We start from the raw sequence: 19223 nt of genomic DNA on the forward strand, positions 1-19223 counted from the left end.
ACCCAGGTTTGATCCAACATTCCATATGTCCCCCAGGCCTGCCAGGAGTGATTTCTGAGCGCAGAGCCAGAAGGAACCCCTAAATGCAGCTGGGTGTGGCCCCAAAACAAAACAAAAAAAGCCCAAAAAATAATCTACACAATTCCTAGAATGAAAAAGGAACAAAATCAAACAATAATTGGAGGCTGGAGGAGGAAGGAAACACGTTTAGGGTGTTGTTGTCTTTTTAGTTTAGTTTTGTTTTGGAGTCACACTCAGCAAGGCTTAGGGTTTACTCTTGGCTTTATACCCAGAAATCAGTGCTGGCAGGGCTTGAGAGGCCCTAAGAGATGCTGGGGATAGAAACCTGGCCAACTGCATACAGAATAGTATCTTTCTGAGAACCCCAATAATTTTTTTTGTTTTGGGGCCACACCCGGCGGCGCTCAGGACTTCCTTCTGGCTCTGTGCTCAGGAGATGCTTCTTGGGGGGACCCTATATGGTGTCAGAAATCCATGGGTCTGCCACGTGACTGCAAGGCAAATACTTTCACCCTTGGACGGATCTCTCTGGCCAGGATATGGGGGGGGGGGGTCCTTAGGCTGTGAAGTGGATTTTGAGTCCAGTGACAAGCAGGAATGTTGTTTTCCCCCACCCACATAGCATTTGCATGAGTTATTCTGCCTCCTACCCCTCAGCCTCCCCAAAGCTATCAGCCTGAAATCGCAACCTGGATGTCAAGGGTTAAGGAATCCCTTTGGCCCAGGCCCCAAACTCCTCCTTCCCGCGGGTGGGGACGAGATTTGAAAATCACCCCATTGCAGACTCCGCCCCTGCTGGAAAGGCCGCATTGAAAGCTTGGAAGAGACGCGAGGAGCGGCGGTGCGGGGACGCGGGGACCGACTGGGACATGAGTTGCACAAACCGAACACTGCGCTGGGGCCTCGCCCTGCTCCTCGCCGCGGCGGCGGCTGCAGGTAAGGTGATATCCAGGCTCAGGGTGAAAGGACTCCATCCACCTCGACCTTGGCCCCAGGATTTGGGGGTCTCTCAAGAGCCAATGCTGTGTGATTTTTTTTGGGGGTGGGAGTGAAACATCGCTCTATCTAGGTGGGCACCAACTTTTGCCCCCTAATTTCTCGAGGACCACCCCCATCCCTTGCTCCCCCAGTTGCCCAGCAAAATGGGGAACTCCTGGTCCTGGGGTTCAGGGTGCCCTCAAGCCCGTGCGAGGATGCCCAACGTGTAGAGGGGCCAGTGGGGACCTTCAGGCACCCCTTCCAAGCATGCACCCCGCGCCCGTGCCAAGTGGCCTTTGTGCACCTGGAAAGCGCCTGGGCGCGCACGAGCCAAGCCCCCTGCGCGCATCCATCCCGGGCCTCATCCTCTGGCCACGCCCCGTCCCAGAGGGCCCGCCCATCAGGGTTCCTATTGGGCGCGGTGCAAACAGGCGAGCCTCGAGCCACTCCCCCTGGCCAATGGGAAGTGGCGGTGCCGGGATGAGGGCGTGGCCAGACGGCAAGGGGCGTGGCCTGCCCTGCCCGACTCCTGCCGCTCCCGACCTGGGACCAAACCTGGGTCCTGGGTTTGCTAAGAGACCGCCGGGCTAGGCCCGGGGTCCCCGGCGCCCCAATTCCCGCTCGCCCTCCGATCTCGATTGCATCCCACGCTGCAATCGAGCCCCTTCTCTGTGGGTGCAAACTTTTTTTCTATGCACACATCCCATTGAGTTTGATGGGGTGAGGAAGGAGGGGTTCTCAGGTTTTGTTTTTGTTTTTGTTTTTGTTTTTGTTTTGGTTTTTGGGCCACACCCGGCGATGTTCAGGGATTACTCCTGGCTGTCTGCTCAGAAATAGCTCCTGGCAGGCGGGCCCGGAGAGATAGCACAGCGGTGTTTGCCTTGCAAGCAGCCAATCCACGACCTAAAGTGGTTGGTTCGAATCCCGGTGTCCCATATGGTCCCCTGTACCTGCCAGGAGCTATTTCTGAGCAGACAGCCAGGAGTAACGCTGAGCATCACCGGGTGTGGCCCAAAAACCAAAAAAAAAAAAAAAAAAAAAAAGACATAGCTCCTGGCAGGCATGGGGGACCATATGGGACACCGGGATTCGAACCAACCACCTTTGGTCCTGAATCGGCTGCTTGCAAGGCAAACGCCGCTGTGCCATCTCTCCGGGCCCGGTTCTCAGTTTTTCTAAGAGTGACGGGCTCAGTAGTTGTGGTGTTGGGTTTTTATTTGTTTGTTTGTTTATAATGTTTATTTGGAGGGTGTATATCTTGCAGTACTCAGGGTTTCACCCTGGAGGAGTATTGAAACACAGGGGACCCTCTGGGGGACCGGGGATGGAACCCCCTGTCAGTTGTGTGCAAGGCAAGGGCCTGAACACTTAGGAAGATTTTTTTAGGGTGCGGGGTTGTGGAGTATTGGGATCCGGAGGAGGCTTTGGGAGACGAGAATGAAGAAAAGAGATGGAGGGCTTGGACCAGGGGGCATTTAACCCATCTTTCACCCTGGAAGAAGAATGGGTGGATGAAGGAATGGATGGATGGATGGATGGATGGATGGATGGATGGATGGATGGATGGATGGATGGATGGATGGATGGATTGGATGGGTGGGTGGGTGGGTGGATGGATGGGTGGATGGATGGATGGGTGGATGGATGGATGGGTGGATGGATGGATGGGTAGGTGGGTGGGTGGTCTTGAGCGAGTTCCTGTTCTTTGTGCCCCTGTCTCTGGGTCGATGCAGTTCTGTTCCAGCTTCTCTCTCCAAGTTCCACTCTTCTGACCCTCCCAGGGATCTGAAACCCCAATTCGGCACATTTGTGTTTGGGCCACACCCAGCGGTGCTTTGTAGACTAATCCCAGCTTTTTGCTCAGAGGCCCCTTTTCTCGGCAGTGTTCTGGGGTGCCGACACCACTGAGGGTGGGGGTAGAACCCAGATCCCCTATACTAGAACTTTCTCTCCATCCTGAGTCACTTCCTTTCTGTTCTAGGAAATGACTTCATTTATCTACAACTTTTTTTTTCTATTTCCTAGAGAAATCGTTGGTTTGTTTTTATCAGACTGCAGAGGGAGGGTGGTTTTGGTTTACTCTAGGCTCAGGGCTCACATGATGCTTTGGGGAACCCTCTGCATGCAGGCTCTGAGCTCCGATCTCTGGAACTGTCCCCACCCCGGCCCCGGCCTTCATTCTGTGTCTTCATAGGGATTTTTTTTTTTTTTGGTTTTTTTGGGCCACACCCGGTGACGCTCAGGGGTTACTCCTGGCTGTGCGCTCAGAAGTTGCTCCTGGCTTGGGGGACCATATGGGACGCCGGGGGATCGAACCTCGGTCCATCCAAGGCTAGCGCAGGCAAGGCAGGCACCTTACCTCTAGCGCCACCGCCCGGCCCCTTCATAGGGATTTTTAAGCCATAATGAATATTTCCAATTTTTTTGTTTATTGTTTTATGGGCCACTCCCACGGCACTCAGGGTTACTCCTTGCTCTGCACTCAGAAATTACTCCTGGCAGTCTCGGGGGACCCTAGGGGATGCCGGGGATCGAACTCTGGTGCACCGTGTGCAAGGCAAACGCCCTCCCCACTGTGCTATCTCTCCAGCCCCATTATCCAATATTTCCGCGTCATCTTTTATTTGCATCCCGGGACTTTGTACCAAAGGTTGGGGAGAAAGAGCAGAGGATTACTTGCAACCCAAACTGGGATCACTGTTTTGTTTTTTGTTTTTTTTTGGGGGTGGGGTGGGAGAGAGGGAATTGACACTCTCCTTCAGCAAAAATTATCGTGGATGTCTGTGGCATGAACCTTTTTTTTTTTCCTGAGTGCTCTGACATTGCATTTTGCTTTGCCCACTCTTCCTTGGGTAAGGGCTGATGACTCACTTCCTCCTCCCCGGATTCAGCCTGAGTCAGAGCAGCTTTTGGGGCGCATTCTGGGGCTCTGAGGCTCTGAGCCAAGAAGGGGGGACTGGATGTTCCCATGCTTTTCTTGGGCAATTTGCATTATTATCAGTCTGTGCCAAGGCAGATTCCAAAGCTCAATTTCCAGGGCCCCTTGCCAGCCTCTCTGCTCTCTCCCCATGGGCCCCTCTACCCCCAGCCCTCTTTCTTCATCTCTTCCAAGTGCACCTTGCCCAGAAGCACGTTCGTTCTTTATCCCTCGGGACCAGCCTCTCCTGGCTCCATTCACACCTCACCCAACTGGATTTCTAGTCTCCGGTTCCCAAGCCTGGATGAAAATTTGACATAAGCCTCAGTTTCTCTCTCTCTCTCTCTCTCTCTCTCTCTCTCTCTCTCTCTCTCTCTCTCTCTCTCTCTCTCTCTCATTTTTTTTTTAAGTTTAGGTTTTTGGGCCACACCCAGTGACGCTCAGGGGTTCCTCCTGGCTCTGTGCTCTGAAATCACTCCTGGCAGGGGAAACCATGTGGGATGCTGGAATCGAACCCTAGACTGGCCACTTGCAAGGCAAACGTTTGCCCTACTGCTGTGCTGTCACTCTAGCCCTCAGTTTCTCTTCTTGTTCTGTTTGTTAGTTTGTGGGTGTTCAGTGCTGACTCTTGGCTCGACCCTCAGGGATCCCTCCTAGTGGGGCTTAGGGGACCCTCTGATGCACTGGGGATGGAACCCTGGTCAGCCGTGTGCAGGGCAGAAGTGCCACCGGCACTGGTTTTACTCTGTTTTGTTTGGTTGTGGGGAAGGGGCGGACCATATCCAGCACTGCTCAGGGGTCACTGCTGGCTCTGCACTCAGAAATTGCTCCTCTCCTGGCAGATTTGGGGGACCCTATGGGATGCTGGGAATCAAACCCAGGTCTGTCCTGGGTCAAACATTTGCATGCAAGCCAAATGCCCTCCCTACTGTGCTACTGGTTGGGCCCCCTTATTTTATTTTACTTATTTTGGTTTTTGGACCACACCTGGCAGTGCTCAGGGGTTCCTCCTGGCTCTGTGCTTAGAAGTCGCTCCTGGCAGGCTTAGGGATCAAACCCAGGTCTGTCCAGGTTCTGCTTTGTGCAAAGCAAACACCCTACCACTATGCTATCACTCTGGCTCCCAGAGCATTTTGGGGTGTGGCCCCCAAATCCAATCAATCCATCATAGCAGTCAAACCTTCGATTGTTCTTGCCCTGGGCATATTCCACGGGTAGATGAGCCTGCACCCAGTCCTGGCACCCCGCCCTGGCACCCCGCACCCTGAGTCCTCTCCTGGGTGTCTGGCTCTGGGTAGGGGGAAGTGGGTGCAAGGGAAGTGGGGGGTGTCCCCTCCTCACATCTGCAGAAAAGAGCTTAACCTGGGGTGCTCCTTCCCGCAGCCCCCAACACGTGCTCCCCGCAGGAATTCCGCTGCGGGGATGGCAAATGCGTGGCGCTCAAGTTCGTGTGCGACTCGGACCGAGACTGCCTGGACGGCTCTGACGAGGAGCACTGTACAACGAGCACCTGCGAGCCGAGCCAGTTCCGCTGCCACAACTCCACCTGCATCCCCAAGCTGTGGGCCTGCGACGGCGACGCAGACTGCGAGGACAACTCCGACGAGTGGCCCGAGAACTGCGGGGGCCGTGACCCCCTCAAAGAGCGCTATGACCCCAAGGCCTGCTCGACCCATGAGTTCCAGTGCGGCAGCGGCGAGTGTGTGCACCAGAGCTGGAGATGCGACGGTGACGCCGATTGCAAGGACAAGTCAGACGAGGAGGGCTGCGGTAAGGGGGGCGCAGACCCAAAACCCGACCCAACACTTGAGACCCCGGACCCCACTGCTGGGTTCTTTGGGTTTGCTCGGGTTTGGACTTTGGTGCTCAGGGCACCCTAATGGGATGTCAAGGATCGAACTTTGTCTATAGCCTGCAAGGCAAATGCCCTCCCTGTTTTATTATCTATCTTTCATGTCCCCGAAACAAATATTTTTTTGAAGGGCCACACCCAGTAGTGCTCAGGGGTTACTCCTGACTCTGTGCCCAGAAATTGCCGCTGGCAAGCTCAGGGGACCAGATGGGATGTCAGAAATTGAACCAGATCCCTCCTGGGTCAGCCACATTGCAAGGAAAATGCCCTACTGCTGTGCTATATCTCCAACCCATAAACTCCAACTTCTTTTCCATTTCACTCCATGATATCAGTCAGTCTTTTAAAATTAAAACAAACACACACACACACACACACACACACACACACACACACACACACACGGCTGGAGAGATAGCATGGAGGTAAGGCGTTTGCCTTGAATACAGAAGGACAGTGGTTCAAATTCTGGCATCCCATATGGTCCCCCGAGCCTGCCAGGGGAGATTTCTGAGCATAGAGCCAGGCATAGTAACCCCCGAGCACTGCCGGTGTGACCCAAAAACCAAAACCCACACACACAAAGATTTGCTTTGCAAGCAACCAAACAACCGGGGTTCAATCCCCATGCATTCCATCTACTCCCCTGAGCAAATCCAAACAACAGCAAATAAATCCAACACCAGAAAACTTGGGTGCAGGGCAGGGAAGGTTCTTGGACTCTTGCTGCCCTTTGGTGAAACCTGCCCCCTGCACCCCTGCAGCTGCCGCTACGTGTCGCCCGGACGAGTTCCAGTGTTCAGACGGCAGCTGTGTCCCTGGCAGTGGCCAGTGTGATGGCTACAAGCACTGTAAGGATGGGAGTGACGAGGTTGACTGTGCCAACGGTGAGTGCATGCTGGGAACCAGCAGGACCCTTGGGGTTCACTCCCGGCTCTACGCTTGGGGATCCCTCCTGGTGGGGCTCAGGGAACCCTGTGGGATGCCGGGGATTGAAGTCGGGTCTGCCGCGTACAAGGCAAACGTCCTCCTTGCTATGGCTCCCGCCCCTTGTGAAACTGACTGATCCTTATTTGGGGTGCTGGGACGAGCTCAATGGACCAGGTTCAATCCCCAGGACTCAGGTCTGTGTTCTTCTGGGGTCTAGCCCTGATGTCGTGTGCCCCGTCACACACACACAGTGAATCTGAGGCAACCCCTCCCCGTGTCTGTCTGGGCATGAGGGAAACTCTGGGTGCTGACCTCCCCCCCCCCCACTTACAGTGACCCTCTGCAAGGGACCCCACAAGTTCCACTGCCACAGCGGCGAGTGTATCTCAATGGACAAAGTGTGTGATTCGGTCAGGAACTGCCAGGACTGGTCAGACGAACCCCTCAAGGAATGCAGTGAGTATCTGGGGGGCTTGTGGATCGGGGACCCAGAGGTGTGGGTCAGGGTTCCCGGGGCTATGGGGGGCACCAGAGGGTTGGACTCATGACCATGCACCCATGAGTCAAATTTTGGGGATTTTTTCCTTGGCTTTGGCATCAGATCCTGACCCCGGCTCCTCCTTAAACTAATTTTTTGGGGCTGGAGTGAATAGCACAGCTGTCAGGGCGCTTGCCTTGTATGTGGCTGACCCAGGTTTGATGTCTGGCATCCCATATGGTCCCTTGAGCCTGCCAGGAGTGATTCCTGAATGCAGAGCCAGGAGTAACCTTTGAGAGTCACTGAGTGTGACCCCACAACAATAAACAAACAAACAAAATCAGTTCCTCTTGGTTGGTTTCTGAGACCCACCACCTGGCCCTGCTCTTGGGGGTCACGAGTCCTTGCTCTGTGCTTTGGGGGGTCACTTCCAGCAGGGTGCTGGGACTAGAGCAGGGGGGGCTGGAGGTCTGGGCTGGGACCCGCCTAGGTGACAACACCCCCACACCTCTCAGGTACGAACGAGTGTGCAGACAACAACGGCGGCTGCTCCCACCTGTGCGAGGACCTCAAGATTGGCTATGAATGTCGGTGCCCCACAGGCTTCCGGCTGGCTGATCAGCACAAGTGTGAAGGTGAGTCCCGGGGGAGCCCGTCCCTGCACCCCAGCCCTTGGAGCTGGAGGGAAGTGTCAATGACACTTGGCTTTTAGGGGATACAATTTAGAAAGATGGGGGTCAGGGAGATGGTTCGGCGCAGGTGACGCATGGGAGAACCCTGGGTCTAACTCCTAGAATTATTGTAGGTTCCCATGAGCACTGTGATGGGGTCTCCCTTACACCAAAATCAATCCAAATCCTGTCTGGATGCATTCGAGGCCAGATTTATTGCATAATGCTCAGGGACCTGTTTTGCCCCTTTTTCAGAATCTGTGTATTTTTATTGTTGTTATATTTTTGGGGGGTACATCTGGCTGTCCATAAGGGCCCCCCTGACTGTGCTCCGGCATTTGGGGCACCTCTGCAGTGCTGGCGTCATAGAGTTGGCTCTGTGCCAGGTGAGGCTTTAACCACTAAGCTCTCTCTCTGGCCCCCATCATTACCAGATATTGATGAGTGTCAGGAGCCAGACACCTGCAGCCAGATCTGCGTGAACCTGGAGGGCGGCTACAAGTGCGAATGCTTGAGCGGCTTCCAGTTGGACCCCTCCACGGGCATCTGCAAAGTCACCAGTAAGTGGAGTTGGGGAGGGAGGAGAACATCAGGGGGCACAGTTTCATCCTGCCCCCTTCCCCACACCCCCAAAGTGTCCATTTCAAAGAGAACAAAACACTAACTCAGCCCGATTCCAGTGTGGAGAACCCATCCATGAAGAAATCACATATTAAATAAAGTAATTGGGGCCTGAGTGTTTGTTTGCCTGAGCTAGGCAAACACCCTACACAGAGGTAGGGTGTTTGCCTAGCATGCAAGTGGACCGGGATGGACTCAGGTTCGATTCCTGGCATCCCAAATGGTCCCCTGAGCCTGCCAGGAGCAATTTCTGAGTGCAGAGCCACGAGTAAGCTCTGAGTACTGTCGGGTACTGCCCAAAAACAAAAACAAAGTAATAAAAAAAAAAAATAGAATAAAGGACTGAATGAAGCCGGAAAGATAGCATGGAGGTAGGGTGTTTGCCTCGCATGCAGAAGGACAGTGGTTTGAATCTCAGTATCCCATATGGTCCCCCGTTGCTGCCAGGAGCGATTTCTGAGTGTAGAGCCAGGAGGAACCCCTGAGCGCTGCCAGGTGTGGCCATAAAACCAAATAAATAAATAAATTTTAAAAAGGGCTAGAAAGATAACATGGAGGAATGGTGTTTGCTTTGCATACTAAAGCATGGTGGTTCAAATCCCAGCATCCCATATGGTCCCCCAGGAGTGATTTCTGAATGTAGAGCCAGGAGTAACCCCTGAGAGCTGCCGGGTGTGACCCCCCCAAAAAAAAATGTCTTGTGCAGGCGATGAGTGTCATGGTGTTGGCGGGGTGTTGGCTTCTATCCATCTCCAGTTCATTCCTACTGCAAGAATGCAGCCAGGTCTCTCAATCTCTCTGAGCGTTAGCCCAAATCTTCCCAAAGGAAGGGGCAGCTTGATCACCCCTGACCTGAACTCCGCCCAGGTGCCATCGCCTACCTCTTGTTCACCAACCGCCACGAGGTGCGGAAAATGAGCCTGGACCGGAGCGAGTACACCAGTCTCATCTCCGACCTGAAGCATGTGGTGGCGCTGGACACCGAGGTGGCCGCCAACCGCATCTACTGGACCGATCTGTCGCATAAGAAGATCTACAGGTGAGAGGCGTCTGGGGGGACCTTCGAGGAGAATGGGGTGGGGTGGGGTGGGTGGTGGGGTCCAGGGGGATGGCCCCAGCCCTGACACCCTCCCACTGCGTCTCCCCCCAGCACCCAGATTAATGGCGACCCCAGCTCCTCCCCGCACCAGACTGTCATTGGCGAGGACGTGCAGGCCCCTGACGGGCTGGCCGTGGACTGGGTCCACCAGCTCCTCTACTGGACTGACTCGATCCCGGGCACCGTGTCTGTGGCTGACACTCAGGGGGTCAAGAGGAAGACGCTCTTCACCGAGAAGGGCTCCAAGCCTCACTCCATCGTGGTGGACCCCGGTCACGGGTGCGTCCCCAAAATGGGAGCAGGAAGGAGTCGAGATTGGGCGCACCAGGGCAGAGTCATAGGGAGGCCGGGAGGGAGGGCATTTGCCTTGAGTGTAGCTGACCCGGGTTTGATCCCTGGCATCCCATTGGGTCCCCCAAGCCTGCCAGGAGTGATTCCTGAGCACAGAACCAGGAGTCAGTCCTGGGCATCACTGAGTGTGGCCCAAAAGCAAGAAGGAAAAACAAAAAAGATTAAAGTTGGGCCGGAGAGATAACATGAAGGTTGTTTGCCTTGCATGCAGAAGGACGGTGGTTGAAATCCTGGCATCCCATATGGTCCTCGAGCCTGCCAGGAGTGATTTCTGAGCGTAGAGCCAGGAGGAAGCCCTGAGCGCTGCTGGGTGTGACCCAAAAACCAAAAAAAAAAAAAAAGAGAGAGAGAGAGAGATTAAAGTTTTTTTTTTGTTTTGGTTTTCCGGCAGTGCTCAGGGGTTACTTCTGGCTGTCTGCTCAGAAATAGCTCCTGGCAGGCACGGGGGACCATGTGGGACACCGGGATTCGAACCAACCACCTTTGGTCCTGGATCGGCTGCTAGCAAGGCAAACACCGCTGTGCTATCTCTCCGGGCCCGAGATTAAAGTTTTATGAGGTTGGGAGCCCAGTGGTTGACACACACAATTGAACTCCGTGTCTCCCAATGCCACGGGCACTTACCCGTTCTTCTCTGTCACCCCTTCCAGCTTCATGTACTGGACCGACTGGGGGACTCCAGCCAAGATCAAGAAGGGGGGTCTGAACGGGGTGGACGTCTATTCGTTGGTGACGGAAAACATTCACTGGCCCATCGGGATCACACTGGGTAAGTGCTTAGGCAGGACCGTGATGGGGGGACCTGTGGGAGAGTGGAAAGGAGGAAAGGGCTCCCCCAAACACAACAGGCAGCACCTGTTCTCTTGAACTTATTTATTTATTTGGTTTTTGCGTCACACCCAGCAGCACTCAGGAGTTATTCCTGGCTCTGTGCTCAGAAATTGCTCCTGGCAGGAATAATAAATTTAAAGAAGGGCTGGAGAGATAGCATGGAGGTATGGTGTTTGCCTTTCATGCTAAAGGATGGTGGTTCGAATCCCAGCATCCCATATGGTGCCAGGATTCAAACCTGGGTCCTTCCTGGGTTAGCCATGTTCAAGGCAAATACCCTACCACTGTGCTATAGCTCTGGCCCCCATTCTCTTAATTTTTTTTTTTTTTTTTTTTGGTTTTTGGGCCACACCCTGTGACGCTCAGGGGTTACTCCTGGCTATGCGCTCAGAAGTTGCTCCTGGCTTCTTGGGGGACCATATGGGACGCCGGGGGATCGAACCGCGGTCCGTCCTAGGCTAGCGCAGGCAAGGCAGGCACCTTACCTCCAACGCCACCACCCGGCCCCCCATTCTCTTAATTTAAATGATGTTTGGTTTAGGGTTTTATTTGGGGGGTCAGGTACACCCAGCAGCGCTCAGGGCTGACTCCTGGCTCTGTGCTCAGATTTCAATCCTGGGGAGGTTCAGAGGACCTGATGAGATGCCGGAGAGGCCAGTGCCTGGAGCCCCGAAGTCTCTCATTCCCCACCCTCTCCTCACCCTGTTATGGTTCCAGATCTTTCCGGCGGGCGCCTATACTGGGTGGACTCCAAACTTCACTCCATCTCCAGCATCGATGTCGACGGGGGGAACCGGAAGATGGTGCTGAAGGACACATCCAAGCTGGCACACCCCTTCTCCCTGGCCATCTTTGAGGTGCAGCCCTGCCTGGGACTCGGGATTTGGAGCCAGATGCTGGGTGGATGTCAACCCACAGTGGTTTTGTCCTAAAAATATTGGAGGGAGATGGGGCCAGAGTGATAGCATAGTGGAAGTTGAAGGGCATTTGCCATGCATGAGGCTGTCCAGAATGACCTGGATTTGATGCCCTGCATCCCACATGGGCCCCCGAGCTTGCATCACAGAGCAATGGTAACCCTGAGTGCTGCCGGGTGTGGCCCAACCCCCCCCCACACACACACCAAAAAAGAATGAATTGAGGAGGAACTTGGAAGCTCAGTGATTCTTTGTTTTGGGGGGAGCCCAACCCAGCGGTGCTTAGGGGTTATTCTTTTTTTTTTTTTTTTTTTTTTTTGATTTTTGGGTCACACCCAGCAGCGCCCAGGGGTTACTCCTGGCTTCATGCTCAGAAATCGCTCCTTGCAGGCTCGGGGGACCATATGGGACACCGGGATTTGAACCGATGACCTTCTGCATGAAAGGCAAACGCCTTACCCTCCATGCTATCTCTCCGGCCCCTTAGGGGTTATTCTTAGCTCTGTGCTCAGGAATCACTCCTGGTGCTTAAAGGACCCTATGGGATTCCAGGGATTGACCCCCAATCTTGTGCCCCTCCAGGACAGAGTCTTCTGGACGGACATAAACAATGAAGCCATATTCAGTGCCAACCGTCTCACTGGCTCTGACATTCATCTGGTGGCCGAAAACCTGCAGTCCCCAGGGGATATTGTCCTTGTCCACAACTTGACTCAGCCTACAGGTAAAGATGGAGTGGCGGCCCCTACACATACATAACACACTTCTAAACTTTTCTGGAAATTTCTAGAACGTTCTAGAATTTTCTAGCACATTCCTACAGTGTTGTCTCTATGTCTCCCCCACCTCATAGGGGTCAACTGGTGCGAGAGAAATGCCCTCCAGAACGGAGGGTGCCAGTACCTGTGTCTCCCAGCCCCCCAGATCAATGCCCACTCCCCCAAGTTCACCTGTGCCTGCCCGGATGGCCTGGTTCTTGGCACTGATAGGCGGAGCTGCAGACCAGGTGAGGGCGCTCTGCTCTGCCCAATGGGGGAACCTGGCCTCAGGAGTGGGTTGCGGGGGAAACCTGGGGAGGTCGGCTGGTTCCCTGCTCTCCAATCACCCACTAACCTGAGGGTTCCATACCCCCTCCTCAGACATAAAGGTGACCCCATGCCAAGAACACCCCTTGGGAAGTGCCAGTCGGAGGAGGTGCTGGGTAATACTCGGGTGCCCCCTGTCTGCTCCAGGGTTCACTCTCCTGGGTTGCCACATGAGCCCACCAAGCAGACGCTCTAAAAGCCCCTTATTTGGGGTGTGCAAAATTTGAGGTGCAGATCCTCCTACTCAGTGCTCAAGAGTCCAGGGGAGGACCCCCCCCTAGTGATTTTCAACCCACCAGGCAGGCAGCTTGGGGCAGGGTCTGAGGGTAAGGTGCCAAGGTGCCCTGGGCCACATGGGTGGGTGCTCAGGAAACCACATGGTACTAGGGATAGAACCCAGGTCTGCCAAGTGCCAGAGCTAGTGTCTGTCAGACTCTGTCATGGATGCAGCATCTTTCTAGGGGATACACCCCACACCCGCTGTGAGACTCAGTGCCCGCCACTCAGGACTGTGTTTCTGTTTCCAGAAGCAGAAACTCAGACGACGGGCACACCCGGGGCCCCTGTTGTCACTGAGACTGCCCCAGAGCACACCAACACCCCGAAATCCCGGCCTTCCCCGGAGCCTACCACTAGGGAGACAGCGACTACCCTGTCACACCCAGGTAACAGCCCGACCCACCCTGGTCCACATCATAGAGACAAACACTGAGATGACTGAGAACCGAATCATCTTGGCAAAGAGGAAGCACAGGAGGGCTGGAATGGTTGCACAGTGGTTAGGTAGGGTTCATGCCTAGCATGCACCCCACCTGGTTCCCACCCTGAAGGTCACGATCCAGCCCCTTCCCACTGGCCCAGCGCAGGTCACATGTTTGACCACCAGAGGGCGATATCGGGCTGGGCTTAAAAGTCCCATCATGAGCATAGAGCCAGGAGGAACCCCTGAGCGCTGCCGGGTGTGATCCAAAAACCAAAAAAAAAAAAAAAAAAAAGTCCCATCAGCAGTTTTTTGGGGGCTACACCCGGCAGTGCTCAGGGGTTACTCCTGGCTATCTGCTCAGAAATAGCTCCTGGCAGGCAGGGGGACCATATGGGACACCGGGATTCGAAACAACCACCTTAGGTTCTGGATCGGCTGCTTGCAAGGCAAACACCGCTGTGCTATCTCTCCGGGACCCCATCAGCAGTTTTTGACCTTTTGTGTGTGTGTGTGTGTGTGTGTGTGTGTTTGGGTCGCAACCGACAGCGCTCAGGAGTTCCTCCTGGCTCTACACTCAGAAATCACTCCTGTCAGGCTCGGGGGACCATATGGGATGCCAGGATTCAAACCACCATCCTTATGCATGAAAGGCAAACGCCTTATCTCCATGCTATCTCTCCGGCCCCAGTTTTTGACATTTTTAAGCTCCCTAGAGCACCTGAAACCTTTGAGTCCCAAACTCAAGACACACAAAATGTAGGGGCTCCATAGGACATAGGTCACTTCCCTTGCACCTGGTCAGCCTGAGTTTTATTCCTAGCACACTTTAAGGCGCCTTGAGCCCTACCAGGAGTGATCCATGAGCACAGAGCCAGGAGTAACCACTAAAAATTGCTGGGTGTGACCCCCCCAAAAATAAATATAAGAAAATGAATAGAGGAACTAGAGTGATAATACAGCAGGTAGGGAGTTTGCCTTGCACGCAATTGACCCAGGTTCTATCTCCAGCATCCCATAGGGTCCGCCAGGCCTGCCAGGGGTAGCTTCAGAGCACAGAACCAGGAGTAATCCTGATTGCCACCTGGTGTGGCCCTAAAAAAACAACAACAAACAACAAGCAAAGACAAACAATTAACGTGAACACCAAGAAAACATGGCACAGATTTTTCTTTCTTTCTTTTTCTTTTTCTTTTTTTTTTTTTTTTTTACAATTTTTGCTGCTTGAGCCCAAACTTTTTTTTTCTGGTTTTTGGGCCACACCTGCTGACACTCAGGGGCTACTCCTGGCTACGTGCTCAGAAATCACTCCTGGTTTGGGGGACCATATGGGATGCTGGGGAGATCAAACTACGGTCTGTCCTAGGCTAATGCGTGCAAGACAGATGCCTTACTGCTTGCGCCACCGTTCCCACCCTATCTATCTTTTGTTTTGTTTTGTTTTTGGGCCATATCCAGTGACCCTCACGGGTTACTCCTGGCCATGTGCTCAGAAATTGCTCCTGGCTTGGGGGACCATATGGGATGTCGGGGGATCAAACTGTGGTCTATCCTAGGTTAGTGTGTGCAAGGCAAACACCCTACCACTGCATCATCGCTCTGGTCTTGAGCCCATACTTTGTATGTGTAAAAGCCTCACAGCTGTTGGCTGCTCCCAGACTCAAAATATAAAAACAGTGGGGTGCAGAAAACAGATAGTGCAGTGGGGAAGAGGCTTGCACTGCATGGGGCTGACCCACATTTGATCTCCCGGCTTCACTTTGGTCCCCCAAGTCCCACCAGGTGTGATTCCTGAGCACCACCAGATGTGGCCACAAAACAACAATAATAAAAATAAAAGCCCAGCTTAGCTTAGCGAGCACTAAAAAGGAGTCTCAGCTGTCAGCGCGCGCGCACACACACACACACACACACACACACACACACACACACACACACCCATTGACCACAAACCTTACCCTCCTCCCTTTTCCCAATAGTCCTGAGCACCGAGTCCAACGTAGTACAGCAGAAGACAAGTGGCAGTTCAGGAGCTCTCTACATAGTGCTCCCCATTGGTAAGCACTGTGGACCCCCCTCTCCCTCACCTCCTTCAAAGAAGTTGGCTTGCCCATCTCTGGCCCTCTGAACACTGTTAGTCAGGATTCTGGGGAGGCCTCCGGTTCTTTATTTTCCAAGCTGGATCTTGTTCTGTTTCCTGGGGAGCATTGTTCTAGGGGCAGTGGGGCTGAGCACAGACTGGGGTGGGGGGGTCCCATGTGCATTCTGCCCGGTTTGGGGTAACCCGGCGCCTGTCCCCCAGCGCTGCTCGTCATGCTGGGCTTCGGGGTGCTGCTGGTCTGGCGGAACTGGCGGCTGAAGAGCGTCAACAGCATCAACTTCGACAACCCCGTGTACCAGAAGACCACGGAGGACGAGGTCTGCATCTGCGACGCCCAGGATGGCTACAGCTACCCCTCGGTGAGCCAACATCCAGGACCTCTGGGTCGGCCTGACCTCCCAGGCCAGGGCCAAGTCCTTATGGGGGGCTTAGTCCCCCATAAGGCAAGGCTGGCTTGAGCCTCATGGGGCGGGGCCAGAACCTCCAGAGCAGGCTTAGTCCCCCATAGGACAAGGCTGCCTTGGGGCAGGGTCTGAGCCTCTAGGGGTGGGTCCTGAGCTTCAAGGGGTGGGGTCTGAGCCTCCTGGGGTGGGGCTTCAGGCCAAGGCCCATCTAGCATCCCTAAGTAGGACCCAAAGTGGTTTGTAGGTCTGGGAAGGAAAAGATGAATATTTTATTTAGGGCCCAGAATGTTGACACATTGGGGGGGGGGGCATTTGCCTTGCACATAGCCAACCCTGGTTTGATCTCCCAAGTTTAGGTCTCCCCAAGCCTGCCAGGAGTGATTTTTTTCTTTTTTTGGGGGGGCACACCCAGCGGTGCTCAGGGGTTACTCCTGGCTGTCTGCTCAGAAATAGCTCCTGGCAGGCACCGGGGACCATATGGGACACCGGGATTCGAACCAACCACCTTTGGTCCTGGATCGGCTGCTTGCAAGGCAAACGCCGCTGTGCTATCTCTCCGGGCCCAGGAGTGATTTCTGAGCAGACAGATCTGAGCACTGCCAGGTGTGGGCCAGCAACCAAATATTTTATCAATTCTTTTATTTCATATTTTGCATCCCTGGAGCCATTTATGTCAGTATTCAGTGGGGACCAAATACTCCTCCTGAGCCTAGGAATTTTATTTTATGGGGATTTGGCGGTAGTCCATTGGCTACCAAGCGTTCCAGGCATGCCTTTCATCTCTGAGGTCCAGGTTTAGTCATCAGCACTGCACAGACCCCCTCAGCATCATGAGGAATGAGCATTGAGCACTGCATAGAGAGTACCCCCGTACTGTCCAGTGTGACCCTCCCCCAAATTAAATAACAAAAAATTAAAATCAGGAGTTGGAGCAATAGCAAAGCAGGAAGGGCTTCTGCCTTGTTCGTGGCCAATCCAGGTTCAATCCCCAGCATCCGGTAGGGTTCCCCAAGCCTGCCAGGAGTGATCCTTGAGTGCAGATCCAGGAGTAACCCTTAAGCACAGCGAGGTGTGGCCTACAAACAAAATCATTTTAAATAAAAATAAATAACTAAGGCGAGGTAGGGGGTGCTGCCTCCCCTCCATGGTACCCAGGTCAAGTATTAATTGTGTCTTCCGCCCCCAGAGACAGATGGTCTGCATGGAGGAAGACACACCATGAGACTGCACAGACCTTGTTTATCTGGGGCCACAAGAGGAAGAACATGCCAACGCCCCTAGACCGAGACCAACCTTCCCTTAGACGCTCCCCCTTGTGCCTACAGCTTGGGGCCTGCCTTCCAGGCTTTGTTTCATATATTTATTTGTCTGAAAGGCAGAACTAGATCCCCCTGGGGGTCCTAGGGAGGGGTTGCAGGTGGGGTCCCAGAGTTGATACAGGGGTATAAAAATGGGAGGCTGGGGCCCGGAGAGGTAGCATGGAGGTAGAGCGTTTGCCTTGCATGCAGAAGTACGGTGGTGGTTCGAATCCCGGCATCCCATATGGTCCCCTGTGCCTGCCAGCTGCGGCTTCTGAGCAGGGAACCAGGAGTAACTCCTGAGTGCTGCCGGTGTGACCCAAAAACCAAAACCAAAAAAAAAAAAAAGCTGGGGCCGGAGAGATAGCATAGAGGTAGGGTGTTTGCCTTGCATGCAGAAGGACGGTGGTGGTTTGAATCCCAGCATCCCACATGGTTCCCCGAGCCTGCCAGGAGCGATTTCTGAGTGTAGAGCCAGGAGTAACCCCTGAGTGCTGCTGGGTGTAACCCAAAAACCAAAAAAAAAAAAAAAAAAAAAGGGAAGCTGTCCCCTGCCCTGGCCAGAACCCCACACTCAGTGTGTCCCAGCCTTTACTTCTATCTTTAGGTCTTGCTTTAGAGATGCCTCCCCACCCCAAGGCCCCCGAGGAGGAGTAGGGTTGGGCACCCCCACTCTCAGGCCAGATGTGAGGAGCCTGGTGTGGGGACAGAGTCCGGCTGGTGCCCATGGAGCCTCGCTCATGACCAAAGTGTTGATAGACCCAGGGAAAGTGGGGGGGAACAGTCGCCCCACGTTTAAAGTGCCTGAGATGTGACACCATACCGCCTCCAGTCTAGACATGCCCAAGTGCAGAATGGACTTTTGGGGTGTCTATGAGCACTGGAACGCAGGCAGCTGGGTCAGTACCCTGCACGGGGGTCTAATCTGGCACCATCAGGTTCAAATAAAGCTGCTACTTGGATTATTTTTTTTTGGGGGGGCCACACCCGGCAGGGCTCGAGGCTACCCCCAGGTGTGTCAGGAGGCTGCTTTGGATAGGCTCAGGGACCCTAACCCTCGCACCCTGGCCTCCCAGACTCACCACAGAGCCCTCGGGCATTCTGGTGTGTTTTACAGACGTTTCTTTCCCTTGAAACCAGATTCCAGGTTCCTGCCCAGACCCCCAAAACCAAAAAGATTCCCAATGGTTCCCCCTACTTTGCAGCCCGGAGAGTGCTTGCCTTCCACGGTGCCAGCCCTGGTTCTATCCCTGATATCCCATCACCGCCAGGAGTGAATCCTGAGCACAGAGCCAGGAGTCCGCCCTGAGCACCTCGGGGTGGGGGTGCGGGTTTTCCTCAAATCAAAACAGAAATGAGAAGGATTGTGGTTGGCAGCTTGGAGAGGTCCCCTCCCCACCCTCAGGGGTAACGGGGCCAAGAAAAGATCCCTCCAAGTCTTGTACATAGAACATTGTTTGCACTTTGTATATTTCTGGGACGATTCTCACGGGTGTATAAGAAATAAAGATCTATTTATTTTTGCCAATGTGGCTGACTATGTCTGGGGGATCTGGGATGGGGGGGTGCTCTGCCTCGGGGTGAACCTGGTTCATCCTGTGTAGATAGGGGTGCAAACCCTGGACCCCACCATCACAGCACAGCAGTGGCTCTTGGAAAAGTTACTTTGAGGGTTCAGGTACAGGATACTGTTTTTGGCCTCTCCATTGGGGACAGAACTTTGGGGTTCCCATCTACACGAGAGTCCCAGAATTCTCTGTTCTTTGTACAGGTGGGTGGGCAGGAAAAGGAAGCCTCAGACAGACGCTAGTACCATGGATTTCTGCAAAGGACCACCCGGTCCTTGTCCTCTGACACAGCCCTCTGTGCTGATTGGCCCCTCATGTGTCTCTGGCTTCTATTTTGGGGTGTGGGATGTGGGAGATCACAGCTGAGCTTCTGGGGGTGCTCATGGTGCCAGGGATTGAGT

General features: G+C 54.0%; 1 protein-coding gene across 1 annotated transcript; it reads left to right on the forward strand.

The window, feature by feature from the left end:
* The first annotated feature begins 876 nt into the window (after nucleotides 1-876).
* LDLR (low density lipoprotein receptor) lies at nucleotides 877-17567 on the forward strand. Its single transcript, XM_049788349.1, has 17 exons — nucleotides 877-957; nucleotides 5300-5686; nucleotides 6533-6655; nucleotides 7032-7154; nucleotides 7692-7811; nucleotides 8282-8407; nucleotides 9336-9507; nucleotides 9619-9846; nucleotides 10569-10687; nucleotides 11467-11606; nucleotides 12249-12390; nucleotides 12520-12721; nucleotides 12806-12867; nucleotides 13279-13416; nucleotides 15431-15508; nucleotides 15754-15911; nucleotides 17143-17567. Exons 1-17 carry the CDS (start codon nucleotides 891-893, stop codon nucleotides 17176-17178), a joined length of 2421 nt encoding a protein of 806 aa, XP_049644306.1. The 5' UTR covers nucleotides 877-890; the 3' UTR covers nucleotides 17179-17567.
* Nucleotides 17568-19223: the final 1656 nt, after the last annotated feature.

The sequence above is a fragment of the Suncus etruscus genome, chromosome 15 (assembly GCF_024139225.1).
Source record: "Suncus etruscus isolate mSunEtr1 chromosome 15, mSunEtr1.pri.cur, whole genome shotgun sequence".
Lineage (NCBI taxonomy): Eukaryota > Metazoa > Chordata > Mammalia > Eulipotyphla > Soricidae > Suncus > Suncus etruscus.

Excerpts from the sequence above, each read along its gene's own strand:
- LDLR (XM_049788349.1), top strand. The coding sequence starts at position 891 with ATGAGTTGCACAAACCGAACACTGCGCTGGGGCCTCGCCCTGCTCCTC. Across the intron at positions 7,812-8,281 it reads TGATCAGCACAAGTGTGAAG|ATATTGATGAGTGTCAGGAG; the intron begins GTGAGTCCCGGG and ends CATCATTACCAG. Across the intron at positions 9,847-10,568 it reads GTGGTGGACCCCGGTCACGG|CTTCATGTACTGGACCGACT; the intron begins GTGCGTCCCCAA and ends CACCCCTTCCAG.